Source organism: Chrysemys picta, chromosome 2 (genome assembly GCF_011386835.1).
Source record: "Chrysemys picta bellii isolate R12L10 chromosome 2, ASM1138683v2, whole genome shotgun sequence".
NCBI classification, from domain to species: Eukaryota; Metazoa; Chordata; order Testudines; family Emydidae; genus Chrysemys; species Chrysemys picta.
Window position 1 is genome coordinate 230,019,567 of NC_088792.1, and position 26,971 is coordinate 230,046,537.

At 39.4% G+C, this 26,971-nt stretch overlaps 1 protein-coding gene across 10 annotated transcripts in view; it reads right to left on the reverse strand.

The window, feature by feature from the left end:
- Window positions 1-4,947: 4,947 nt before the first annotated feature.
- PDE7A (phosphodiesterase 7A) overlaps window positions 4,948-26,971 on the reverse strand; it is a 119,109-nt gene continuing 97,085 nt past the window's right edge. For 4 of the 10 annotated variants that reach the window (XM_065585649.1, XM_065585646.1, XM_065585652.1 and 1 more), the window contains 10 exons: window positions 24,695-24,846; window positions 23,207-23,270; window positions 18,358-18,453; window positions 15,599-15,699; window positions 14,382-14,513; window positions 14,012-14,103; window positions 13,217-13,361; window positions 10,942-11,038; window positions 8,364-8,444; window positions 5,566-5,952 (listed from right to left, as the gene is read on the reverse strand). In XM_065585649.1, coding sequence (XP_065441721.1) covers window positions 5,714-5,952; window positions 8,364-8,444; window positions 10,942-11,038; window positions 13,217-13,361; window positions 14,012-14,103; window positions 14,382-14,513; window positions 15,599-15,699; window positions 18,358-18,453; window positions 23,207-23,270; window positions 24,695-24,846 — 1,199 coding nt within the window. In that variant the 3' untranslated portion in view covers window positions 5,566-5,713. Of the gene's footprint in view, window positions 6,711-7,962; window positions 8,160-8,363; window positions 8,445-10,941; window positions 11,039-13,216; window positions 13,362-14,011; window positions 14,104-14,381; window positions 14,514-15,598; window positions 15,700-18,357; window positions 18,454-23,206; window positions 23,271-24,694; window positions 24,847-26,971 lie in introns of those variants that run through there. The other 6 variants (XM_005288087.4, XM_065585650.1, XM_065585648.1 and 3 more) reach the window with 4 other exon arrangements.

Sequence of the window (26,971 nt, forward strand, 5' to 3'; positions counted from 1 at the left end):
AGGTGGAAGCAAGAAACCACTTTCAATAGAAATGGGATGGAAGCGCAGCAAAACTTTATCCTTATGAAATGTGGTGAAAGGGAGGTTTGCCTTCCTGGCTCCCAGTTCGTCAACCCTCCTTGCAGAGGTGATAGCCACCAGGAAGGCAACTTTTATGGAAAGAAGAGAAAGGGGGCAGGAGGCCAGGGGTTCACAAAGGGAGAGTTCATTCATGACATAAGGACTAGATTGAGGTCTCACTGAGGAGCGACAGGTTGAATGGGCCTTCCAGAATTGGGCAGTTAAAGGGTGGATAAAAACTGAGAGGGTGAAGAGCGCCAATAGCCGCAGTGTTGAGTTGAGAGCAAGTCAAAAGGCCTTCAGATCTCCCAGGCTTCCTGAGCAGGAACTTCCATCAGGACCACAGATGGGAGTTCAACAATTCTGTCTTCCATCGCATCTGCCAAACCTGAGGTCTCCCAGAGGCATACCTCTTTGCTTCTCCATCCAATGCAAAATGTTGCCTTTTCTGCTCCAAGGGAGGAAACAGTCACAATTCATTGGGAGATGCCCTGATAACACCATAGCCCCATATCCTGCCATATGCTTACCCACCTCTACCTCTGATTCTCAAAACCTTACTCAAACTGTGACAAGTAAGAACAATGATTATCCTTGTAGCACTCTCCTGGCCAAGGTAAGTGTGTACTCAAACCTCCTTCTGGCAGTGCTTCTCTGAGTTCGTCTCATGAAGGATCTCCTGTCACAGAACTCTGAGACCCTGATCCATCCGAACCCCTTTTTCCTGAACCTGAGCGCATGGTTCCTAGATGATTCTCGAGGATGGCGCTAACCTGTTTGGATAAGATCCAGTCAGTTCTCCTATCAGGAAACCTAGTACTTGCGAAACTTACCTTCAAAAGTGGAAACGCTTCAATTTCTGGTGTTCTCTTCACTATTCTCAAGCATCAGACATTCTGCTCTCCAGAATCCTGTACTTACCTGTTTAATTTGAAGACGAAGTCCATCAATGAGCTCAGTCAGAGTACATTTGGCTGCTATCACAGCCTTCCAGTTGCCTATCGATAGCATCTTAGTTTTTGCACTTCCCACTAGCTCCAAATTCCTCGAGGTCTTACACAACTTGTTTCCCCTGTATGGCCCCTGGCCACCCAGTGGGACCTTAATTTGATTTTCAGTGGCCTGAAGAAACCTTCATTTGAAACAATGACTGCCTGTTTTCTCCTCCACTTCTCCCTTAGACTTGGTTCCATACAGCTATCACTTCAGCTTGAAAAGTGACAGACCCTGCTCTTACGGGAGACCTGCCATTAACCACCTTCTATAAAGACAAGATTATGCTGTGTCCCCATCCTCGCTTCCTCGCTAAGGTCTCTTTGTAATTCCATATTAATCAAGAGATCCATCTATAAGTACTTTACTCAAAGCCTCACGCCTCCAAAGAGGAGGCAGCCTACATACACTAGATGTCAGAAGGACTCTCACCATGTACCTTGACAGAACTAAGGCCTTCCAGGCCTCTCCTAGATTATTTGTATCATTTGCAGAGAGGATGAAGGGACAACCCAATTCCACTCAAAGACAGTCAAAGTGGGGTTTGGGTTGCATTTTACCCTGTTACAAATCTGCTGGGATATAGCCCTCCTCAGAGTAACAGTGCACTCCATTAGAGCCCAGTCCGTATCTATAGCTCTACTAAAAGACAATCCCATAACAGAAATCTGTAGGACTGCAACTAGGTCTTTCATCCTTACCTTTGCCAAGCATTACGCCATCTTACCTGCTTCCAGGGATGATACTACTTTTGGCAGTCCTTTGAACAGTCGAACCTCCTCACTGAGTTACTGCCTGGGAGTCTCATACAGTGGAGCACCCATAGAAACATATACTCAGAAAGGTTACTTGCCTTACAGTAATTTGAGTTCTTTGAGGTGTTTTGTCCCTATGGGTGTTCCACCTCCATGCCCTCTTTCCCCTTTGCTGTGGAGGCTCTACTTCGCGGTCAAAAAGGAACTGAGTGGTGGTGGGTCCAACATGCCTCCTTACATGCCCTCATTGGAGGCACAAGGTGCTGCTGTGTCTGCAGGCCCGCAGAAACTGCTCTGCATTCTCCGGTAGAGAGTACATGGGTGTGCATGCAAGCTATGGTAGAGCATCCATAGGGACAAAACATCTTGAAGAAATCAAGTTACTGTAAGGTAAGTAAGCTTTCCTTCCTTTGAATTGCTCAGTGTTGTGTCTCACTTTCAAATAGCTTTTTTGCAAGCACTTTTTAACTCTAATGACTAATCAACAGTGGGCAGAAACAATGTGGAGGCGAGATTTCAGTGCACATTGTCAGAGATCTCCAGGAAAAAACAGACCTTCCTTAGGTTAAAAAAATACTCTCTCCATTCCCCTTTTAATCGTGAAGTAAACAGCAATGCCATTAAAAAATTCTCTTCAGGTCACTCAATGTTGAAAATCAGTGGTTCCTAAACTTTACTGGTTCATATACCACCTTCCTAAAAATTGGTATTTGAAGTACCACATGCAAATTTCACTTAGTGAACATTTACTTCAAGCCTAATAGGCTTAACTGAAGTATTTCTGGACTCTATAGTAAAATAAATGCCTAAGAAAACCTAAAATATTCTATTATAACTAAGGGTGGCCAGAAAACAAAAATCCATTTTGCAAAAAACTTTGTTTTGACATTTGTTTTCAGTCTGATGCAGAATAAAACTGAGACCCTTTGAGGTTTTTCATTGAAAAACATAGATCCCACCCAGTAATAACCATAGCCCAGTGGTTAGAGCACTCAGCAGAGATGTGGGAGACCCATGTTCAAGTCCCTAATCTAAATCAGGCAGAGCAGGAACTTAAACCTGAGTCTCCCGCATATCCCTGGTAAGTGCCCTAACCACTGCGTTATTGGATATTCTGGGGTAGGAATATACTCATTCTGGAATTGATCAGAAATTCCATTGTGAAAGAAACCTTCCCAATGGAAGTTTCATTTAAAAATACATATCCTCAAAATTTTCATTTAGACAAGTCATCATTTTCCAACTAAAAGCATTTCAAAAAGTTCTTGACCAGCTCTAATTATAACATCCTTTTTAAACATCTCTGGTTTTTAGACAGCACATCACAAAGCAACATGATGAATCAGCCATTATTATGTCTTTCACATTACTCAAATTACAAGAAACAATTAAATATGTCATAAATGATGTGGTGATATATTTTGGTATGTGCCACTGAACTATATTCCATGGCCCAACTTTAACTTGTCTAAAGTACATTCGAAGTTCCTGGTAATTCTTATCTGGATTGTTGTTGAACACAAGCCACAGTTCATTTTGCTTCCCATTTACAAAATGTAAATCAGTGGTCTCCAATCTTTTTATGCCCAAGATCACTTTTTAAATTTAAGGGCAACCCAGGATCTACCCCACCCCTTCCCCAAAGCCCCGCCCCACTCACTCCATCCCCGCCTCTCTCTGTCACTCGCTTTCCCCCACCCTCACTTTCACCGGGCTGGGGTAGGGGTTTGGGAGGAGGTGTGGGCTCTGGGCTGGGGCCGAGGGGTTCGCAGTGTGGGAGGGGGCAGAGGGATGGGGTGCGGGGTGCAAGCTCAGGGAGGGAATTTGGGTGCAGGAGGGGGCTCCGGGCTGAGGCAGAGTGTTGGGGTGCAGGAAGGGGTGCAAGACGTGGGCTCTGGGAGGGAGTTTGGGTGCAGGAGGAGGCTCCAGGCTGGGGCAGAGTGTTGGGGTGCAGGAGGGGGTACAGGGTGCTGGCTCTGGGAAGAGGGGTCAGGGCTGGGGGTTGGGGTGCAGGAGGAGGCTTGGGGTGCCGGCTCCAGGAGGGGGCTCAGGGCTGGGAGTTGGGATGCTGTCTCCCGCTGGGCAGCACTACCTCCGGCGGCTCCCGGTCAGCGGCGCAGCAAGGCTAAGGCAGGCTCCCTGCCTACCCCGGCCCCACACCGCTCCCGGAAGGAGCCAACGTGCCACTGCCCCCCTCTACAAGCACTGCCCCCACAGCTCCCATTGGACACAGCTCCACGCTTCCGGGAGCGGCGTGGGGCAAGGGCAGGCAGGGAGCCTGTCTTAGCGGCTGCCCCACTGCACCATCGGAGATCGCGATCGACCGGAAGATCCTCTAGGATCGAGCAGTCGATTGCGATCGACCAGTTGATGACCACTGCTTTAAATCAACAACATTTTGAGTAGCAACTTGAGAAAATGAGAAAAGTGTGACTAACAAGAAGTTTGTGTGTGTGTGTGTGTGTGAGAGAGAAAAAGGGATGGGGGTGGGGTCTATAGTGGGTTTGTTATTTAGACAAAAGGAAATCAATCTTTAACAATTTAGTTAAATGCCATCAGTAGCATGTCCAACATACCTTAGTGGATGATACTGTAACAACCCCTGTAAGAGTGGTGGTGTGGGATCTGGCAGGAGGATCTGTTAAGGCTTTACATTAGAAATGGTGGTTCTAGAATTCAAGACCTGTGCATGTTCTTCCCCAGACCAAGGGAGCGTACAAATGGACAGGTTTCAGAGTAGCAGCCGTGTTAGTCTGTATCCGCAAAAAGAACAGGAGTACTTGTGGCACCTTAGAGACTAACAAATTTATAAATTTGTTAGTCTCTAAGGTGCCACAAGTACTCCTGTTCTTTTTACAAATGGACAGTGATTTTAGGGAAATTTAACAAAATGTGGAGAATTTGAAGGGATAACAAGCCACTTTTAACCTAGAGGGAGACAAACACACAAGTCAGGATCATTTTTAAGTGAGCTCTAGTTCTAACTGCAGGCAAAAGTTGCAGAAGTGAGTAAGTTTGACAATTTGCGGGACAAACATTTAAAAATACATATAATGGGGTTAAAATAAGGTTTTATAATGGAAGTTAATTGCAAGCTTAACTACTTCTCCATAATAACAGACTCAAATGTACAAGAGCATAATGTGAAAAGTTATTTTTTATTCATCAAAAGTTAAGAGCAACAAGCACATATTAAAATGAGTATGGTAAAGCCTTTACAAGTGGCTTTACACTGAAGCTCTCTCCCAAAAATGGCTGTTGCAACAAACTGTAAACAGAATTAATAAACAGTCTTTTACAGAAATAACACGGGAAATACAAATGAACTAAAAGAAAGCACCGGTTTCTTTTAAACTCTATAACAGTTGTGCTTACTGTACTTAAAACAATGTAAAACAGATTACAAAAATGGAATGTTTGAAGTTTAAAATTAGTCCTTAAATTTTATCCTTAAAAACATTTCTCCTTTTCACATCAAAAACCCGTAAATGGGTAATGTTTCAGTAGAGGGAGGAATAAGTAAACAATGCACTTTTTTCAATCAAAAACAAATTTGGTCACTTAGCTTTGTGCATAGTTTAAGGCATCTGTAGCAATTTGTTACAGTTCCCTCCAATGTGGCTGTTCATTACACTGTCACATTCTAAAAGAATAAATAAAAAATGTTGCAGTTGAAACCCTTCCCACTCCCTCCCCACATAACCCCAAACACTCTCACACCCACACGTACATACACACTGCAGCGAAAGGGGCATTTGTACCCTTGTTCGGAAGGACACAGTTCCCATCCCACTTTATTTCAGATTGGCAAATACCCTGAGTTGAATATGGTGTTTATAGACATTCTACCTTTTTCTTGCATATGCAGTTCAAATGTACAATAGTGAAAACAACATGCAACATTTTCACTGCAGAATTGCAACACAGTTAGGGACAGTGTTCCCCCCACCCACCCCCCACTCTGCAAATTCAGAAGCATTTTCAAAAACTGCATTCCCATACAGCACTGGAGTAAAGCCTGGCTGTGCTCTATGATGAACGCTCAGTTCCCAGTGCACAAACAAAATAATGACAAATGGAGTCTTTTCTGGCATCCAAAGGAAAAAATGCTGCAGTCTCAGATTTGACCTTTTCTTTTCTTTTTCTAAAAGAAAACCCAAAGTTAGTGGTTCTTTCACAGCCATGCGTAAAGATAAGTCTGGAACCAATAGTTTCAGAGTACATTTGTAAACATCAAGTCTTGCCAGAGGCAGCAGAGGATGGGCACTTCACATTTCCATATTTTAAACAAGGACTGAATGGAAGGTATGCTTTGAACGTGTTTATGTAAGACTTGCTAAATCCCAAGAAAATGGAATAGTTCATATCAAGTCTCAGTTCTGAAGACCTTATTTCAAACTTTTAAAAAAAAACCATGTGGCACCTTGTATTGTTCCTTCAAGATTCAGTCACTGCTGTGCTTTGCATATTCAAGGTTCCAAACAAAAGCCAACTGAGGCATATGCATATTGCTCTATGTTCCAATCTTGTAAATAAAAATTGGGTTCAAGTGATCTGTAAAGGAAAACTTGGAAATAAATAATGCTGGCATCATTTACACTGAACCTTGAGCAGTCATAACAAATTTTTCCTCAAACCCCATTGTGCAGATACCTACGTAAGAGGCAATTTTGTCATGCAGATTCTGGGGTCAAGACAATCGAGTTTCCTGAGGTAATACATCTGAGTCCATTTCCTCAAATGCAGGATCAGTATCATCACCACTGCTCGACTGTTCTCTTTGCAGTCCCTTCCAACTAGCTTTATTCAGTCCCAGATGACCAAGCATCGTCTGTGATAACCTGGTATTTGAAAACCGGGCCCACTCTGAAAATAATGGCTCCACTAAGTAGGTCATAAAACCTTTAAAGAAGAAAGCTTTAGATTAAAAACAGGAAAGAATATGCATTTTTAATGTAAAGGTTTTAAAGGATTTAGGAAGTGCTATAAAAGATTAACAATGCATTAGCAACTCTTCTCCAACTTGTACCTAAAAAGCATCATCTTTCAATATTTCTAACACTATGGCACTTTATTAAAATATAGAAGTGTAATCTATAGAAATGTTACAGGTTTGACAGTCAAAAGAATAGCATAATATCGTATTAAGAAGTAGCTGATGAATCTCATTTGTTCCCTTTTGGGGCAGTGGAGAAATAAAGGGAAAAAACTGTTGGAGAGGAGAAAAAGGAGGAAATCAACCATCAGATTTGAATTAAGCCACATAAACTAGACTAAAAAGCCTCAAAGTCTAACAGACACAAGCTCATATATAATAAATTATCCTACAAACAAGTTGAGTTGTGTTACAAAGAAAATACACATTCAAATTCCCTCGGCATCACTAGACCAGTTAAGTGTATTGAAGTATGACCAGGCAAATTTGTGTCTATTTCAAGGCAACGATCACTAATGGCCTCCACAATTTAAAGGGCTCTCAGTGTTGTGCAGCAAATGAGATAGCTTGAAATAAGCAACTGCCCTATATACACACACACACAACAGTATTTTGTCTGTCTAAGATTTTTAAGGGTATTCAGGTGCCTAACTCCCATTGATTTCAATGGCTGTGAGATGCCTAAATACCTTTAAAAATCTGGCTCTATATACGCAAACAAAAATTTAAAGATAAGGTTGCTAGAACTATACTTTTGCCTTATTTAAAAAAAAAAACACTTTATTTTTAAAAAAATCAAAATTATGGTCAGCTATTCAGCAATCTGATTGGTTATAATTGATGTAATTTAGTATAATTTGTGAGAACCAAAGTCACAATTTTTTTTACATTTCCAATTTTATATGAAAAAAAATTCAAATTATGACTGAGGTTAAAATTTATTTATCTGCTTAATATAGTAGAACATAATTTTTCATTCATTCCCATTCAATCTATACGAAAAGAAAACTTTTTTTGAAAAAAGTCAATGTTTATTAATGGGAAAATCCTTTCACTTCTGTCCCTGGTATAAATCTAGCCCAGGCTGGCAGTGATCAAAAATAATCTAACAGCTGTCCATTGGCCTACATGAAATTTTTGTGCTTTAAGACTATCTTTAAACCAGTTCCCAGTGAATAGGTGTCCACATTCCAAAAGGCTAAGTCAACTGGCAGCTTCACTAGAGGCACCAAGGACTGAATGGGTAGGTGAATGAAATGTCCTCTAACTCTGGAGTTTGTCATTCCAGGTTAGGATTAAGGCACATTGGAGAAGTAGTATGGGAAAGGCTGCATTGCTGCTGCCTATGCTGTACCTGCTCTATGGATACAGGACTTCAGTCTCCAGGACTATCAATCGAGCACCTTTCACGAGTACTAAATTCAAAGGAAAAATTTTAAAGCAAAGAAAAAAATTGCTCGTGGTGCAGGAGCATTGCCAAATGAACACAAAAAAGAAGACAAATAAAGTGCAAATTTTAAGATTTATAGGCAAAGATAGCTTTCCTTCCTCTAAAAATTGTCATTAAAGGGAACCACTGAAAGATTTTAAACTGTTCATATACATATATTTGTAGTTACCAATCTGGATGTTGGCAATGGTTTCTGACTGTCGATCACACAGTGGACTCACACCCAAGTGATATTTTTTTTCAACATCTCCTAAAGAGAGAACAATTACTTAGAAAAGTAATTTTTAACTGTAAGCATTCTGGAATTGTTAATTCATAATATACACAACCAAATCTGTTTTAGGCAACCATTCAAGGAAGGCAAGTCACCTTGAGAGAATAGATTCTATGTATTACAACTGAATCTTTACTTTTAAAATGCATTCTGCAAAAATATAATCCAATATAAGAGCAGATATAAATATTAGGGCTGTCAATTAATTGCAGTTAACTCGCACAATTCAAAAAAATTAATCACGATTAATTAATTGCAGTTTTAATTGCATTGTTATACAATTGAATACTAAATTTATTAAATATTTTAGATGTTTTTCTACATTTTCAAATAGACTGATTTCAATTACAATACAGCATACAAAGTGTACAGTGCTTTATATAATTTTATTACAAATATTTGCACTGTAAAAATGATAAACAAAATAAATTGTATTTTTCCATTCACCTCATACAAGTACGGTAAGTGCAATCTCTTTATCGTGAAAGCACAAATGTAGATTTTTTTTGTGTGTGACATTACTGCACACAAAAACAAAACAATGCAAAACTTTAGAGCAGGGGTAGGCAACCTATGGCACGCGTGCCAAAGGCAGCACGTGAGCTGATTTTCAGTGGCACTCACACTGCCTGAGTCCTGGCCACCTGGTCCGGAGGGCTCTGCATTTTAATGTAATTTTAAATGAAGCTTCTTAAACATTTTAAAAACCTTATTTACTTTACATACAAAAATAGTTTAGTTATATATTATAGAGAGAGACCTTCTAAAAATGTTAAAATTTATTACTGGCAGGCGAAACTTTAAATCAGAGTGAATAAATGAAGACTTGGCACACCACTTCTGAAAGGCTGCTGACCCCTACTTTAGAGCCTACAAGTCCACTCAGTCCTACTTCTTGTTCAGCCAATCACTAAGACAAACAAATTTGTTTACATTTATGGGATATAATGCCTACTTCTTATTTACAATGTCACTTGAAAGTGAGAACAGATGTTCGCATGGCACTTTTGTAGCCGGCATTGCAAGGTATTTATGTGCCAGATATGCTAAATATTCGTATGCCCATTCATGCTTTGGCCACCATTCCAGAGGACATGCTTCCATGCTGATGATGTTTGTTAAAAAAATAATGCGTTAATTAAATTTGTGACTGAACTCCTTGGGGGAGAATTGTATGTCTACCGCTCTATGTTTTACCCACATTCTGCCATATATTTCATGTTATAGCAGTCTCGGATGATGACCCAGCACATGTTGTTCGTTTTAAGAACACTTTCACTGCAGATCTGACAAAACACAAAGAAGGTGCCAATGTGAGATTGCTAAAGATAGCTACAGCACTCGACCCAAGGTTTAAGAATCTGAAGTGCCTTCCAAAATCTGAGAGGGATGGGGCGTACAGCACGCTTTCAAAGTCTTACAAGAGCAACACTCTGATGCGGAAACTACAGAACTCGAACTACCAAAAAATAAAATCAACCTTCTGCTGATGGCATCTGACTGAGATGATGAAAATGAACATGTCAGTCCACTCTGCTTTGGCCTGTTATCGAACAGAACCAGTCATCAGCATGGACACAAGTCCTCTGGAATGGTGGCTGAAGCATGAAGGGACATATAAATCTTTAGCGCATCTGGCACATAAATATCTTGCAATGCCAGCTACAACAGTGCCATGAGAATGCCTGTTCTCACTTTCAGGTGACATTGTAAACAAGGAGCAGGCAGCATTATCTCCTGCAAATGTAAACAAACTTCTTTGTCTGAGTGATTGGCTGAACAAGAAGTAGGACTGAGTCGACTTGTAGGCTCGAAAGTTTTACATTGTTTTATTTTTGAATGCATTTATGTTTTGTACATAATTCTATATTTATAAGTTCAACTTTCCTGATAAAGAGACTGCACAATAGTACTTGTATTAAGGGAATTAAAAATAATATTTCTTTTATTTTTACAGGGCTAATATTTATATTTAAAAATAAATATAAAGTGAGCACTGTACACTTTATATTCTGTGTTGTAATTGATATTAATATATTTGAAAATGTGGAAAACATCCAAAAATATTTATATAAATGGTATTTCATTATTAACAGTGATTAATTATGTGATTAATCATGATTAATTTTTTTAATCGCTTGACAGCCCTATATATATATACACACACACACACACACACAAAACAGGCAATCCTTCATTTAAAGTATCTTTAATAGTGAGGAATACATTTCAACTAGAATCTGAAACTTTTGGGTGTACTGAGTTAAAGCAGATTCTTCATCAGCTGTTAGTAGAAGCAGCAGCCTCTTTCAAGAATGTAGCCAACAGAAGAAAAGGATTATTTGAACCCTCCTTAGGCCTAATTTTACAGCTCTTCATCTCACAAAGTCACTATGACTCTCAGATATTCATTTTATGATACATTTACACATTCATTGGTATGAGATTAGACTATTTCTATTCTTTTACTTGCCTTGATGGAAGAATTCCTCTGTTACTTTTTCACTCCATTGCTTGCTCAGTTCCCAGGTCCGGCATGGATTACAAATATCAGCACACTTCAAAGCCATCTAGTGAATTACATATACTGGGTTACACTACTTTCAATTTTTTTCTACATGCAAAAACATGAATACAAAAAAGCAGCATAATTTCTAGAGTAGCTACTACTGTATTCCATAACGTCTCATGCATTTTTCTAATCAGGGTAACAAACCCAACCACTTGCATTTCACTCTAAAATTATATACCATAGTTAAGGCTGCAATTTAGTCACATAGGTCGCCGAAGTCACAGAATACGTGAATTCCAGCGTCCTCCATGACTTCAGCCTGAGATGGTCGGGAGCTGCAGGGTCCCCCGCTGGGGCAGGAAGCTGTGGAGTACCCCTGCCGCCTGTGGTGGCCCCTGCAGCTCCCTCCCGCCGGGGATGGTGGGGAACCCCCTGAGCTCCTGGAGAGCAGCAGTGGGGGACCCCCCCGAACTCCCTGCCGCCACCGGGGAAACCCCCGAGCTCTCTGCCACTGGTGGCGGTGGTGGAGGAGGAACCACCAGCTCCCTGATGCCCAGGGCAGCACTATGGGGGAACCCCCGAGCTCCTGGCTGCTGGGGATGGCAGGGAACCCCCGAGCTCCCGGACACTGGGGGTGGCAGGGAATCCCCAAGCTCCCAGCCCCGGCGGGCAACGAGGGACGCCCGGAGCTGCAGGTAGCAGGGCACCCCGCAGCCCCCAGCTGCTACAGGCAGCTCCTAGTCCCTGCAGCTGCCCCACTTGAAGTAGTGTGGGGATCCGCAGATCCCCATTTTGTCAGGTATAATTTTAGTAAAAGTTAGGGACAGGTTACGGCTTCCATGACTTTTTTGTGTTTTGCCCGTGACCTGTCTGTGACTTTTACTAAAAATATCAGTGACAAAATCTTAGCCTTAACCATAGTACACTAACAGAATGCTATTTGGAGAATTATAAGAGGTCATGAACAGAGCTAAGTAAAACTGAAGGCAAACAGACGTCTATCCTGGACAAAGTGAATGAGAGTTAAATACAAAGTACCTCTCAAGGGCACTGTATGCAGAACATTCACTATAAAGACATTTAAATACAAAATAAAATTACAAAACAGTATTTATTTTAAATTAAATCTAACCAAAAATTAAGTTATCTGTTAGGAAAACACTATCTTAAAGCCATTTCACATCCCCGCACCCCATTTTATAACTGCAATAAGACATTTTAAAGAATTAACTGATAGCATAGTTTCAATGCCAGAGATCCTAGTAGGACCGAGTTAATATAGTTCAGTTTAGTATCAGAGGGGTAGCCGTGCTAGTCTGGATCTGTAAAAAGCGACAAAGAGTCCTGTGGCACCTTATCTGCATCTGACAAAGTGGGTATTCACCCACGAAAGCTTATGCGCCAATACTTCTGTTAGTCTATAAGATGCCACAGAACTCTTTGTCGCTTTTTATAGTTCAGTTTACTTCCTTGCATTACTTATTTTTGAAAAACAAAATACAAGTCCCCACTGAACAGAAAATTTGTTGTTTATGGCTTGGTCAGGACAGGTCAAACACTGGGTTCTTACTATTCATTGACTTTTGTAGACAGGATGACCAATTGAAATCACAGGATTTCTGCACTCTAACAGTTTAATGTTCCTCTTTCTCAAAGGAAGTGTTTTAGCCTTCTGTATGCCTCCCTATCAAGAGGTATCTTACAGCACAAACCAAGGCTTCATAACAATACAGCAGTACCCCACAATATACCTTAGAGTATTGATCAAGGGACCCAAAGCTAACTCTAAAACAGTCTTAACCAGTCTCTTAGGGATTTTCATTAGAGGGAGGAGCAAAAAACTTGCACCTCAATGGAAGATTTGTTAACCCAGTTTCTGATTGCTGGGATCAGTGACAAACTGAAAACCTTAACCTCCATTTCTAATTCCCCCTCCTCTGCTTCTGACTCATCTGCTCCTTCCTCTGCTTCATTGAGAAAGCTCCTCTCTAACATGTGCAGGCAGAAAGGGCTAGTTTTGCCCTCTACAGAGTGAGGATCTTGTGGAGCCTCAGCAGGTCTTGCTGGTACTCCATCTCATTGTGTAAGCAGGCCTTGTGCACACTAAGCACAACTAAAGAATAAAAACATCCCCTCTTCACTGGTCACCCATGGCAGATGAAGACCATTTTCCTGGGAGGAAAAAAAAAGTACGATATTTGAAGCAATTTACTTCTGAAACTTTCGAAACAGTCACCTGTAAAATGAAGTGGCGATGGTCTGCCTCCTCTAAACATAGGTCTCCTCTGTCCAAATGGGTTCTAAACAGGGATAGGTATTCATTTTGCCGACTTATGTCTGTGGCAAGAATCAGAGCACCTATCTGACTTTCCATCAGCTTCCTGAAATTAGTGATATAAAATACCCAAAGGCACGAAAATATGAGGAAAAAAATTAGGCATCATATTGACACATTTAAGTTGAATGTAGCAACTGTATACGAATGTATACATAAACTGTACGCCATGAGGGCGGAAAGTGCAGCACTTTCAAATGTTTATATAAAATGTTTTAAAACTACAATATTTATAAAAATACTCTGACATTTCACAGGTAGCTCTCAGGAAGAGAGAAACCTACTGCAAATATTTGTAAGCTAAATTATTCTAGCTATTGTTAAAGAAGATGAAAAGAGCTGCAATTTAAAAATACAGAACATGAGTTACTGTTTAGGTCACAGAATACAATTATCTCTTACTAGTCAGTCAATATTTTCTTTCAATCTAATCAAATGTTTGTATAATGAATACACTTCCATCACACAGTGTTCACAATAAATACTAGTTTCCAAGCTGTATACTGAATAATTAACTGTTCCTGCAAGGCTCATAGCACCCATTAAATCTTTAAATGATCTGAATATTCAGCTAGGATTATGAATTGCTATGTAATATTTTAACAGAACACTTGTTTACAAAGTTGTCTGATGCCATGGATAATACATTGTGTGTAACTTCATATAGTGTATACTCTCTGTATAAAAAATACATACCTGTTTTCTAATGACATATGTGCAAATAAACCAGACTCTCTCAACAACCCCACTGCTGATCTCCAGTGGTGGTTTTCTAATACTGAGATATTCTGCAAAACAGAAACAAAATTATTGCTGTTACTTTAAAAGATTTGATTAGTCTTACACTACAGTCTATATGCCTCTTAAAAAGTTCATGATTTTCAAACTTTTTAACACTTCTATTATGTTAATAGCTTGTATTTATTGTTTTCACTCAATGGGATAAACATCCTAGGTTCAAGTCTACCATTAAATGAGTACATTAGCAATTTCACTGTTAATATAATTCTTCTATACTGAAAAGATACTCAAACCTGGTTCTGATAAGTATGATATTTTCACTTACCTTATATAAAGTTGCTAAGTAATGGTTTGTTTTAATAAGGAAAGGCTGATTAACACCTGGATGATCCAAATCATGTGTGACAGCTGCAATTAAACTGAGCAGAACATCCCATGGAGTTAGAGATTTGGAAAGCTGTAATAAATGTAACAGTATTATTCATGGGAACATTCACAGGTGAAAATATTCTGATTGGCTTTCCATAGCTTTCAGTCCCTGGAAAAAGGTCCCAAAAATGACCAATCAATTTCATCTTTCATACAGTGCTTTGAAGGAAGTGCACCATCACAGAAAGGTGAATGCGGAGAACGGGGTGAGGGTACTAGTAGAACTTTTTTTTTTTTTTTTTTAAGTTTAATAGCAACCATGGTACAGGGAAATCCAGGAGTAATTACTCTACAGGAGTTAAAGGCTCAAGATCAATTTCATCTGACCTTATCAATAATATCTAGATAGATGCAATAACTATTTAAATATTTATGGTAGTTAGAACTGTCACTCAAATTGTTAGCTACTCCATTACCAACCAGAGAGTATTTCAAAATCCCTGTTTAAATTAAAAATGCTTGCATCTGACGAAGTGGGTATTCACCCACAAAAGCTTATGCTCCAATGCATCTGTTAGTCTATAAGGTGCCACAGGACTCTGTCACTTTATGCAAGAGTAGTGTAGACCACTATTACTATACAAGAATAAACCAAACTAATAAAAAAAATCAGTGTTGAACTAGATAGCTGGTTTCCAACTGGCTACAGTATACCATGGATCTTCTCTAATCTAATCAGAAAGTTGAATTTTCCCCTGAAATTTCCTGTTTTAGAGTGTAGCCTATACCAGAGTACCAGCAATTCAAGTCACCTCTGACAACTGTTAGCTTTGCTCAGCTCCTAACGTAGAACTCTCTTTGCTAGATATCTCCCTTTCATAATGTGCATTTTAGAAAGAAGAAAGGACAGACAACTCTTGTACATTGCTACAACCTGCATCTGGCAGAGGAGATTTGTTCATTAGTATCCAAGGTGAACTAAGCATAAGTGATATATCAGCTTTTGAAAAACTGAGTTATTTGGGTCTCCAGCTTCTGACTCAATGATGTGCATACTTCTTGGAGCAAAGTTTTTTTTTTCCCAGTAGCTTAAAATCTTTATGGTTTTACAGAACATTAAGAAAAATACAAACATTATAGTTGTACTTTTACACGTTACGTAAAACAAATTACCTTAGGTTCTTCTAAATAACAGTGCATGGCCTGAGTCACATCCGCAGCATGAACTGCATTATGATAAGGGTTTTGACTATGATAATCTTCTTGAACCATAACTATATAAAGAAAACAAACATCTGGGTTTAATTAAAATGGCAATTTTAAAAAAAAAGCAATATAAATATCACAAATTGACATTTTTGATAAGACATATATAAACTCCACATATCAAATTTGTTTAAGTAGAACCATCTCCAGTACTCTCACACAAAGGTTTTATGTGGTGACACAATATTTTTTAAGCTAACGCAAGATTTAGTATAAATTCATCCTGGAGATGAAGTTATTTAACTCTAACCAAAATGTTATGATCTGGAATATTATGATTTTGACTGAGCAACCACCTCCTTAGCAGGAGTCTCTCTCTCTCTGCTAAGCCAGTCTGCCTGAACATTGAGGCAACCTGGAACACACACAGGAAGTTGATTTTATTCATCAGAACAGCAGGGCTGACACCTCTGCTAACCTTTTGCATCGCTCATAGATAATTTAGGCAATCCACACATCACACTGGCGGGCCTTGATCAGAAAACGGTACCCTACAGCAACCCATCAAGGACAGAAGAGCTAGCTATTCTGCTTTTAGTTTCAGTACATGTGAAGAAGTCTTTCCTTCCTGACCACTGTCCAGCCACCAGCCCCATAAGAACCAGACTTTTGTCTTTGCTTGCCTTTCCAAGTCCTTCTTGCTTTCCTTAAGCACTGCAATTACAATATGTGGAAGGTCACTTGAGTAGAATCAGTACAAGGGAACTAGTTTGCAGCAAAAACAAAAGAAAACTGGTTAGTAATCTATTCTATAATTTCACTTCAACTGAGCACTGGGTGCCCACACACCTGTTGGAGATTTTTCCCTTAACGGTAACCCACTGGGGCGGCACAAGCCCTCTGCTACCTCGTGCCATCACATGAAGGTATAAAGAGCGGAGACACCCCTAACCACTTCCTCAGTCCTTCTCGCCAGACAGAGTCTGACAGAAACAGAAAGAAGAGTGGGTTGTGGAATGGACATGTGTAACGCATCTCAAGGAACAACCATTACAGAATAGGCTAGTAACCATTTTCTCTTCAAGTGATTGCATATGTCCATTCCATTTCATTCAGAAGCTGTTTGATCTGGCAGTGGGATCAGAATCTACCTGAATAAGGATTGCAGGACCACATGCCCAAATCTGGAATAATCTCTAGAACAATGAATGATGGCATGATGTGAAGCAAAGGTTTGTACTGAAGACCAAGTCACTGCTTTGCAAATGTCCAAAATAGTCACCTGGGCCACAAAGGCTGCACAAAATCTTGTGAATGTGTTAACACCCTACTCTGTGGAGTTACACTAGCCAAGTCAGAACACAAACAAATGCAAGTAGAGAGCCACAACAAAATCCTCAGATAACCAGGGGATGACCAAGGAGACAAGACAAACAATTTGTCACAGTGACAAACTGGACAGCCTAAAATAAGAGGTTTGTCTAGATACTCCCTTCACTTTCCAGTCTACAGGTTTCTAAGGACAGCTGATATGTTTGTTTGGATGACAGACCCTGAATTCACTTAAGGAGACATCAGTCATTTATTAGGAGAAACTGCTAGGGAACTTGTAAAACAGAGCTTGCATTTGAACAGACTGATGAACAGACTGGACTCCTGCTTGTCCTTTCTGTCTGGGGGAGGGGAGAAATCCCCATAGTCCCATTTATCCTTGCTTTTTCAAACTTAATTACCACAAAAACATGCTTTGTATCAAACAGATCAAGCCTTCTGAGAAACCCTGCCAAAGGGAACAGAGAGCTGCTTCTCCTGGCTCAATCAAGAATTATTCTTCCCTTCAGACTGAGCTGGAAGATATAGGAGAAAACAGGCAATGTGAGGGATGAGTCTTTGGTCTTCGTGCAACAAGTCATGGTAAAGGCATCCCAGGACATCACTGACAAGTGAGATCTTGCACCACATGGTGACTCTTGTGTGAAAACAAGAAGGAACTATCATTCCAGGGACTGTGCCAAGGACATTAGGATACAGAAATATAAGTCCATAAACAATTAAACAGATCTGCTCTCCCACTGTCAAATAAAAGTAACATTAATTTACACCTTTCTCCAAGGATACACAATACAGCATCACCTCATGAAGGTCCCAAACATTCCTGTATAGCTTTAAGGAGAGTAGCTTCAATTCCTAAATCAGTGGAGCAAGACTGGATCCTTTTCTATACTACTAAAAAGATCTGAGCAGAAATTGGTGTCAGCAACTGGTACTACTGAACTGGCGATGACTACAGGTTAGATAAGGACAAACTATGTTTCTTATCAGAAACCAAGATCAAAACCAACATTATATTTCAATAATATTCTCACTATCTCCTCTTCCCTCATTTGTGATGTGAAATTCAGCCTTCATAATCCGCTGCATACAACCGTGACGCATCATGAAATTCACACATTCTTGGGCAAAATCAAATTTTTCTGCCAAAATTAATTTTACTGCTTTTAGTAGAATTTTTTTTCCTTCACCTCCCTAATGCTATTATTAAAACTAAGCTATTTCCAAAATTTGTGAGTGCACACAGTATCACAATACTACCATTATAGGAACCAGCTTCAAATTAGTGCAATTCAAACTTTCTTGCTAAACTGTAAGCAGTACTTCAAATGGTATCTTTTAAAATGCAGTTAAGGAGTAATGTTCACTTTAACAAAAGGCTATAATATATTTACCTAAAAATCTACGAAGTTTCATCGTATCTAAGTGGAAGTGTTCTATCAGTCCATGAAGATTAAACAGGTGGAAGGTTAAGCTGACTAGACTGTTTCCTAAAAATAAAATACAAATATTAATTCATTTTAAAAAAGATTAAATTAGTGCTTCCATCACAAGGGAAAAATTATTTAAAAGTTTTTGTATTCAAAAGTTATGCAAACAGATTGAAATGTATAAGAATTCTATAAGCATTAATTGGTCTAGTCCAATAATAATTTCCCCCAGTGATTCTCAATATGTCCACTACCAGCAATAAACTATGCAATGAGGAGTCTCACTCAGTGGCACTGTACCTTTAAAAACAATAAACCTGCAATCCACCTAAGTAGGTTTATTGCTTAAAATGGAACACAGAGGTAATTAAGCCAAAAAACTAGTCAATGTTGGCAACTGCCCCAAGTTGAACACCTTACATTTAGTTTCCACCATGTGTTCTTTTTTGCAAAAGTACTCCTTGCTGAAACCAGAAATCAAAGAAAATACAAATGTGCAATTTGCTATGAAATTTGTAGTACTACAAAGCAACTGCTATAATCATTCATTTACTAGGAGCTGAAATATTCCATATCATACATTTGATTTCTTTTTTTTTTTTTAATTTCAGAGGCAGTAAGGAAAGGCTTGCAAATTAAACATACATAATATTGACAACTAGATCAGTTTTTGGCATATTTACTTTGACAGTGTCACTTTAACAACTAATTACACAGCCACTCAGTGTGCTAGGTGCTTTACTCAGAAGCACAACATTTCCCACCCCATATAACTTACTGTCATGCTTCACCACATGCATGCATGTCATTTTGGTACCACTTCCCCAAAAAGCTGTTATTCCCAACACTAAGGCAAGATGTTCTTCAGAAGTTTATTCCTTTAAGAGGTATTTATGCAGAAGTACCACATAGTGTGCATCTACATATCAGCATAGCTATGTTTGACAGAATCCCATAGTCTATTGGCTAGTCTATACCTGAAACACTACAGTGACACAGCTGCAGCTGGGCTGCTATAGCACTTCATTGTAGACACTACAGCGATGGGAGAGATTCTCCCATTGCTGTAATTAATCCACCTCCCCAAGAGGGAGTAGCTAGGTTGATGGAAGAATTCTTTTGTCCACCTATTACTGTTTACGCTGGGGGTTAGGTTGGCTTAACTACATCACTCAGGGATGTGGATTTTTCACAACCGAGTGATGTAGCTGGGTCGATTTAACTTTTGCATGTACACCTGGCCTATATCAAAGGAAGGGTTTTTTCCATCAGGGTAAGAATAGCACCTCCCCAAAGTTAGCTATGTTGATGGAAGTATTCTTCCATCAACACAGCTGCACCTACACTGGGGGTTAGGTTGACATAGCTATGTCAGTCAGGGATGTGTTTTTTTCACATCTCTGACCAATTTAGCTATGTTAACCTAACTCAAGTACAGCCACAGCCACAGCTTTTTGCACCACATTAACTTTACAGTAACTCCTCACTTAAAGTCATCCCGGTTAACGTCCTTTCGTTGTTATGTTGCTGATCTATTAGAGAACATGCTCGTTTAAAGTTGTGCAATGCTCCCTTCTAACGTTGTTTGGCAGCTGCCTGCTTTGTCCACTGCTTGCAGAAAGAGCAGCCCACTGGAGCTAGCTGGTGGAGGCTTGGAACCAGGGTGGACGGGCAGCACCCGCATCAGCTCCTCACTCCCTTAAGTTCCCTGTGCCACAGCCGCCCAGCAGGCTATCAATTGTTGGTCAGTTCAACTGTCCCTCCCCCCCACTGCCATGTGCTGCTCCTGCCCTCTGCCTTGGAGCTGCTCCGGGGAGCCTCCTGCCTGCTGTGCAAAGGGGGGGGGGGGGAGAGGGCTGCTAATGTCAAGGTGTCCCCCTCCCCACCCTGCTCCTGTACCCCCATCTCCACAGAGCCGGGGGGTAGGGGGGAACACTACAGGGCTCAGGACAGAGGTAGCTTGCTGGCAGCAGCTGCAGTCTCAACTTGCTGATCTACTTAAAAAGGCAATGTACTTAGAGTGGGGTCAGTGTAATTAAAGGGGCAATGTGCGTCTCTCTCTCTCTCTCTCTCTCTGTCTCACACACACACAGTGTGTGTCTCTGTCTCGTTCTGCTATGCTGCCTCCCCCTCCCTCCATTCGTGCTGCCTTGTAGAGTGTGAGGCTACATGAACAACAATGTGTTAACCCTTGAGGGCTCAGCCTCATTTAGCAGTAAAGCATTCCCTGGGAAATATCCCACCCTCTGACTTCACCACCTCAACCAAGCTTCACAATCATCACTGCTGTGTACATTATACTGTGTGTGTGTGTGTGTGTATGTATAAAAAAATATAGCTTTTGTCTGGCAAAAAAAATTCCCTGGAACCTAACCCCCCCACATTTACATTCATTCTTATGGGGAAATTAGATTCACTTAACATCGTTTTGTTTAAAGTAGTATTTTTCAGGAACATAACTACAACGTTAAGCGAGGAGTTACTGTATCTATTTAAATTTTCACTTTAAATTACACGAGTGCAACTTTCTCATGTAGAAAAGCTCTCAGGTTCCTTGTCTTAATGAGACTCACTTTTGAGACAAATGAAACCATAACAAGAATGGATAAAAAGTAAACTGATTCTCTTCCACTAGATGAAAATATAAAATATGATGCCCAGAACTTTCCTTCAACAAAAGAAAGACAGAATACTGTTCTTTGGGGGTTGCCCCTGACCTTGCTGGGTTGCTTCTTTAATGTTTCTTTTCAAAGTCTAACCCTCTGTCCTTTTCTTCTTCAATCTCTCTTTGGTGGTCCCATATACTACCAGCCCTTCTTCTTCAACCCAGTTCCACATTTCTCTAGGGTGTCCCAACACAAACAAAATATTATTAAGAAAGGGCCCATCTTTCCCCACAAACTTTCTCCTCTTCTCCTTTATTTCATCATTGTTACCATCACAACTATCCCTCCTTCTATTTCCCAGACATGAAAGCTTGGTGTCATCTTCAATTCTTCTTTCCCCCAACTACTCCTTCACCACCAATTCCTTTCCAATATTTTAAAAATTCATCCCTTTCTCTCCTTTTGTATGACAAGATGTTAAGTCATGCTATAACAATTACTTGCATTGACTACCATAATCTCCTACTTGCTGGTTTCTCACATGCCCATCTTTCTTTCCTCCAATCTACTGACAACCCTACCCTACCTCCACCTGATTCCTTACATTGGCTTTACTACTTTTGCATCAAGCTCCATGTCTACTCTCCAATTACTAAGCTACCCATAACTTCATTATACCTTTTCTCTGCCAGCAACTCTTTCTACAGTCCCCCAACAACCCTCTCTGCTCTTTGAAGTCTTTATACTCACGTATTCCAATAATTTCCTTTGCCCACTGTTGATTTATTGCTTTCTTCTATTGTGCCCCTATACCTAGAGCAGCCTCCCACCTTATGGATGCCTAAATCCTACTCTCCTTCAAAACCTTCTAAAGCTCCATCTCTTCTATAAAGTTTCCTGGCTATAATGCATAATTCTGCTTTTTGTACTGTATTCTATTATACTGTAACTATTCTGCCTTTACACTAAATTCCTCAGGGGAAGAGACATGTTTGGCATAATTCACCTATTGGACAGAATCCATATACACTAATGGCTTTCTAAAACTAAGCAGCACAGATTTTAGGGGTTGAGTTTCAAACATTTTTAAAGATCTTTGATAAAGAAAAAGAATAATTAGGCTATCAAGCAACTACTTGAGGGGGTCTATTACACCAACTCAAGGATATGGTGATGTAAGTAGTAATACTACTGCAATGTAACTAAGACTAGATTTCAGGTCATAGAGTCTAGGCTTTCAAACTAAAAGTGCCAACTGTCCAAAAACCTTTCATAAGGGCTTGGCTACACTTGCAGATGTAGAGCGCTGGAAGTTAAACCAACCTTCTGAGACAGCAGCAGGGAAAATGCTGCCGTGTATTTACACTGTCAGCTGCAAGCGCGGTGGCGTGGCCACATTAGCAGCTCTTGCAACGCCACAGAGAGCAGTGCATTGTGATAGCTATCCCAGTGTGCAAGTGTCTGCAGCGTGCTTTTCAAATGGGTGGGGGGAGCATGACAGGGAGTGTGTTGTGTGTATGTGGGGGGAGAGACTGTGTTTTGGGGGGCAGAGAGTGTGTCAGCATGCAGTCTTGTAAGTTCAGACAGCAGCAGACCTTTCTTCCCCTCCCCCCCCTCTCTCTCACACACACACGCACAAATGCCTGCCTCGGCAGCAGCAGCATTCCACAGTAATGGTTTGCTTTGTGTCCTGTAGCAGATAAGCATGCCGGCTGTCAGAAACGGAGCTTTGAAAGGGGATAGCCGCATGCCTGCAGTCGAGTTCAAAACAATGACCAGTGTGGCCACTTGACTTCAGGGGATTTTGGGACATTTCCAGAGGCCAATCACAGCGCAGTAATGCAACACGTCGTCCACACTGACACCCGGGCATTTCAGCCAAGGCGCAGCAAGTTTCTCGTGGAGGTGGATTACCAGAAGCACTCCAGCTGCAGAGTCCAGGTGTTCTAAGTGCTTTGCCAGTGTGGACACCTCAGGAGTTAGGGCGTCCAGGGCTGATTTAATACGCTCTAACTTGCAAGTGTAGCCAAGCCCTTAGTCACAATACTAGGATAATAAATTTGTACTTTTTAAAGTATAATCAAGCAGTAAGATTCCTCCACACAGAAAATGAAATGAAATGTTATGGGTAGTTTATGGTAGAATGAAATCTACCTAAGAACAGTACAGCATGCTTAGAAGAATATCCGCAATAAAAGTGAACTTACCATTTGTTAGCCTATCAAGAAGAAAGATATCAAAATTCCATTTTCCAACTTTCTCCAGCATACACTGAAAGCAAATAAAAACATTTCTACTGTAATATTTTCATTCTGTATGTGATTAGCATCAAATTATAGCCCACAAAAAAAGCTATTGCCTTCTGAGCCAGCTGTGGATTTTAACATCTATTATTGAAAACAGATTAAAGGTTTACAACTTGTAAACCACATTTCTGTCTGATTGTAACTATATTAGCTAGAAAAACAAACTTTAACACTTGTAAATGTTATAAATAAAATCAATGTAACTGAAATATTAGATATCTTTTTGACAGAACTGGGCAGTCAGCTTTGCTCTTTCCCCTTTTGGTCAAACAAGGAAGAGAAAAATATTTTAAAAGAAGAGTGGTCACAAAATTGATACTTCAGTACATATCTGAGCCAAAATTTATAACCCAGAGTTTTCATGTCCCTCCCTAAACAAAACTGGAGTGAATTCTAAAATGAATTCTAAGACAGAGAACTTATGTTTATTTCATTTACAACATGTGAATAATAAGCTTTTATTTGGTAGCCAATGAGCAGTCCAGTTTCACACTGAATCAGAATTACTGCTCTATTTTTTTAAGATGATTACATTAAATAAATACTATTGATGTTTAAAAGGGCTTGACAAAAGGAGCAATCTGACTGAATTGGTTCCAATATATCCAGATTTGGGACAACAAAGTTGCACTGCAGAAATTATTAGCCACACAAAGCTCTCCAAATGATTACTCTCAGAGGCAAAAAGCCCCCATTAAAGTAGCATAGAGAAAACAGAAATCTAAGATATTTTGTTAAAATAGTCATTTTACCACAAGTAACATTTTTGTTCTTAACTTCAGAAAAAAGTTCAATACAAATACACTGCATTAAGGATAAAAGCATACATAAAAAGGGTTTCCATTCACCTCATTAGATTAAGAGGCTGTGTATATAATAAATATGCACTGTATGCAGACGTGCATCTAGTTTGTTTCATAAATGCATTTGTCTGGAACACTGTACCTGACAAAAGACACTATTAAAGTTTAGCCACCTCCAGTGTTTTTTAAATCACATTTGGTATGATCTGCTGCTTTTATAAAATTAAATGCCTCATAAGATTTGGATATTCAAATAACTAGCATCTCCCAGCACAGAAGTTGTTCTTCCTCACTGCCTATGATTCATCTACCATACTGTTCCTTTTTTTTTTTTTTTTTTTTCCTTTTTTTCTTTCGTTTGGTTGGTTTGGTTTTGGTTTTACAGGCTAAACTGCATAATCCTGAAGCAAAATTATTTTGGGTTTTTGTTGGTTTTTTTTTTTGCACACAATACATACTCAGTATAAGCTCACATTTACTTGCATATATCTGTTTCTATACTGTTACAATATGGAAGATATTTGTATTGCTATAACGCATTCAAATTTTTCTGATAAAAAATTAGGAACAATTTTTAAAAACACACCTTTGCTTGTCCATTATAATCATCATCTAAAATGTTTGAGGAACTTGGAATAGTAATACCACGGAAGAAACGAGACGATCTCAAGTACCGCTGGAAACTAAGTAATCTTCGGATATTCCTTGCAGACACAGACACTTCAATTTCAGAGTTTGCTAGAAAATACAAGAAAATAAAGTCTTTCTTAAAATAAGAGAAAAATCTGTGCAAAAAATAAATATTACAACTTCTTTATTTTACCAGTGTTCAGTATTAGATGAGGTAACAGTTGCATCTAGAATAGCTACATCCTCATCACTAAGTAGTCCCTGAGCTATGTTTCAGAACAAATGTTTCCTATTTAAGCTTATTGCAAAGAGAAATAGATCTATAAACTGTACGCTGGTCATATGTCTTTTAACTAAAAATACAAAGTATTCTAAGGAACACTGAAGAATAACCGCATGTTGCACCAGCACTGTCAGGTTAGACAGCAGACCTATTGAAAACGGACTATCACAAAACAGTGTTGCAAATGACAGTGTTTTCCAAAAATAACAAGTGTAAATATGTAATGACTGCCACCAACCATTTATAAGATACTTGCACACTAGGAACTGAAGTATATCAACAGCAATGTAGTGGGATATGATTTCACTGACATTATATGAAGAAGCCATGATTGTCCAAAAATAACATATACAAGAACCAAAACCGTGAGACTTTCTTACCCTATAATTAGGAATTGTGTTAATTTTTCAAAAGCATCTGTGACTTAGGTGCTTTTGAGAAATGTTACCCAGAACAACTAATTTTTCCAAACAAGCACCCAAATTTCTACTTATTCTGTGATGTTCTCTGTGAAAATATGAACATAGTAGCTTATCAGAACACCATTCTTAGCCTGTTTTCAGAGAACAATCCAAAATACCGCCCAAGTATTCTACTCCACCTTTATTAGAAGATAACTTTTAGTACAACAACTGATTTTTGCTTATCCTCAACCCCAGTTACACTGTGTAATATACCAACAGGCGATATCAGGTGGTTTATTTCAGGAACTTCAAGATCAAAGTATGGCTTAAGTCAGTGGTTCTCAAACTTGTACTGGTGACCCCTTTCACATAGCAAGCCTCTGAGTGTGACCCCCCCCCTTATGAATTAAAAACACTTTTTTACATATTTAACACCATTATAAATGCTAGAGGCAAAGCGGGGTTTGGGGTGGAGGCTGACAGCTCATGCCCCCCATGTAATAACCTCACGATCCCCTGAGGGGTCCCAACCCCCAGTTTGAGAACCCCTGGCTTAAGTTCTCTAAAATGATTTATATATTTTCATCCTTAAACCGTAAAGGTCAAATTCTGCCTTGGGTTTCTTTTGTACAATACCTCTACAGGCAGCTTCATATATTAAGAAAAAATTGACTATTCTTATACTCAAACTGTCAATTTTCTCAGAGACGTGATCAATACAATCATTACAAACAAGTTTAAGAAGCTGAGGGTTACTACTCCTATTCCCAAAATACATAAGCTTGAAAGCAGCAAAAACCAAAATGTACAATTTATACCTTTGTCTTTGCCAAAGGCTGGACAGATTAATTTCAGAAACCACTGATACAATGCAGTTGAATATTTGTTCCTAAAAATCAAACATTCTAACAATATTTTGTAAATGAAGGTAGACGGCCCTTTAAAAAGTCAATTTTATTAATCTACTAAAGCCCAAGAAAGTTACAAGATCATATACACTCTTGTTTAGTTTGATTTATCAAATATGTTATAGTGGCTTTGAAATGCAATGTAAGATCCTTGTAAATATTTTTTTAAGAATCAAAACAGTATAAAGCATTTTTTTTTAAATTACAGAAAAGCTACATATTTCCCAAACAAAAATATGATCTCAGGGAAACATGTCTTTCAAACCTCTAGTCTTGGCTTCCCTTTTTTAAAAAGTAATTTGTCTCTTTAGACACATTTGTCTGAGAATCAAATCTTTTCACCTCTTAAAGTTGTCATAATGCAGAGGAGAGTGAGCAGATCAACGGATATTCAGAACCTAACATTCTTTTCACCTTACATTCTAGAACAGAGATTTTAAAAACACGCAGGGAAAAAACAACGGAGCTGTGTTGTTTCTTTTGATTATGAAGGCCTTAAAGATGATTCATGTTGGTTTTTTTAAATATAGCTTTTTCTTGTTTTACTTTTACTTTTTTAAAATTATGCTGTTTAAGAATATAAAATAAGAATATATACTGATTTAGACCAGTCATCTACCAAGTACACTACTGTACTA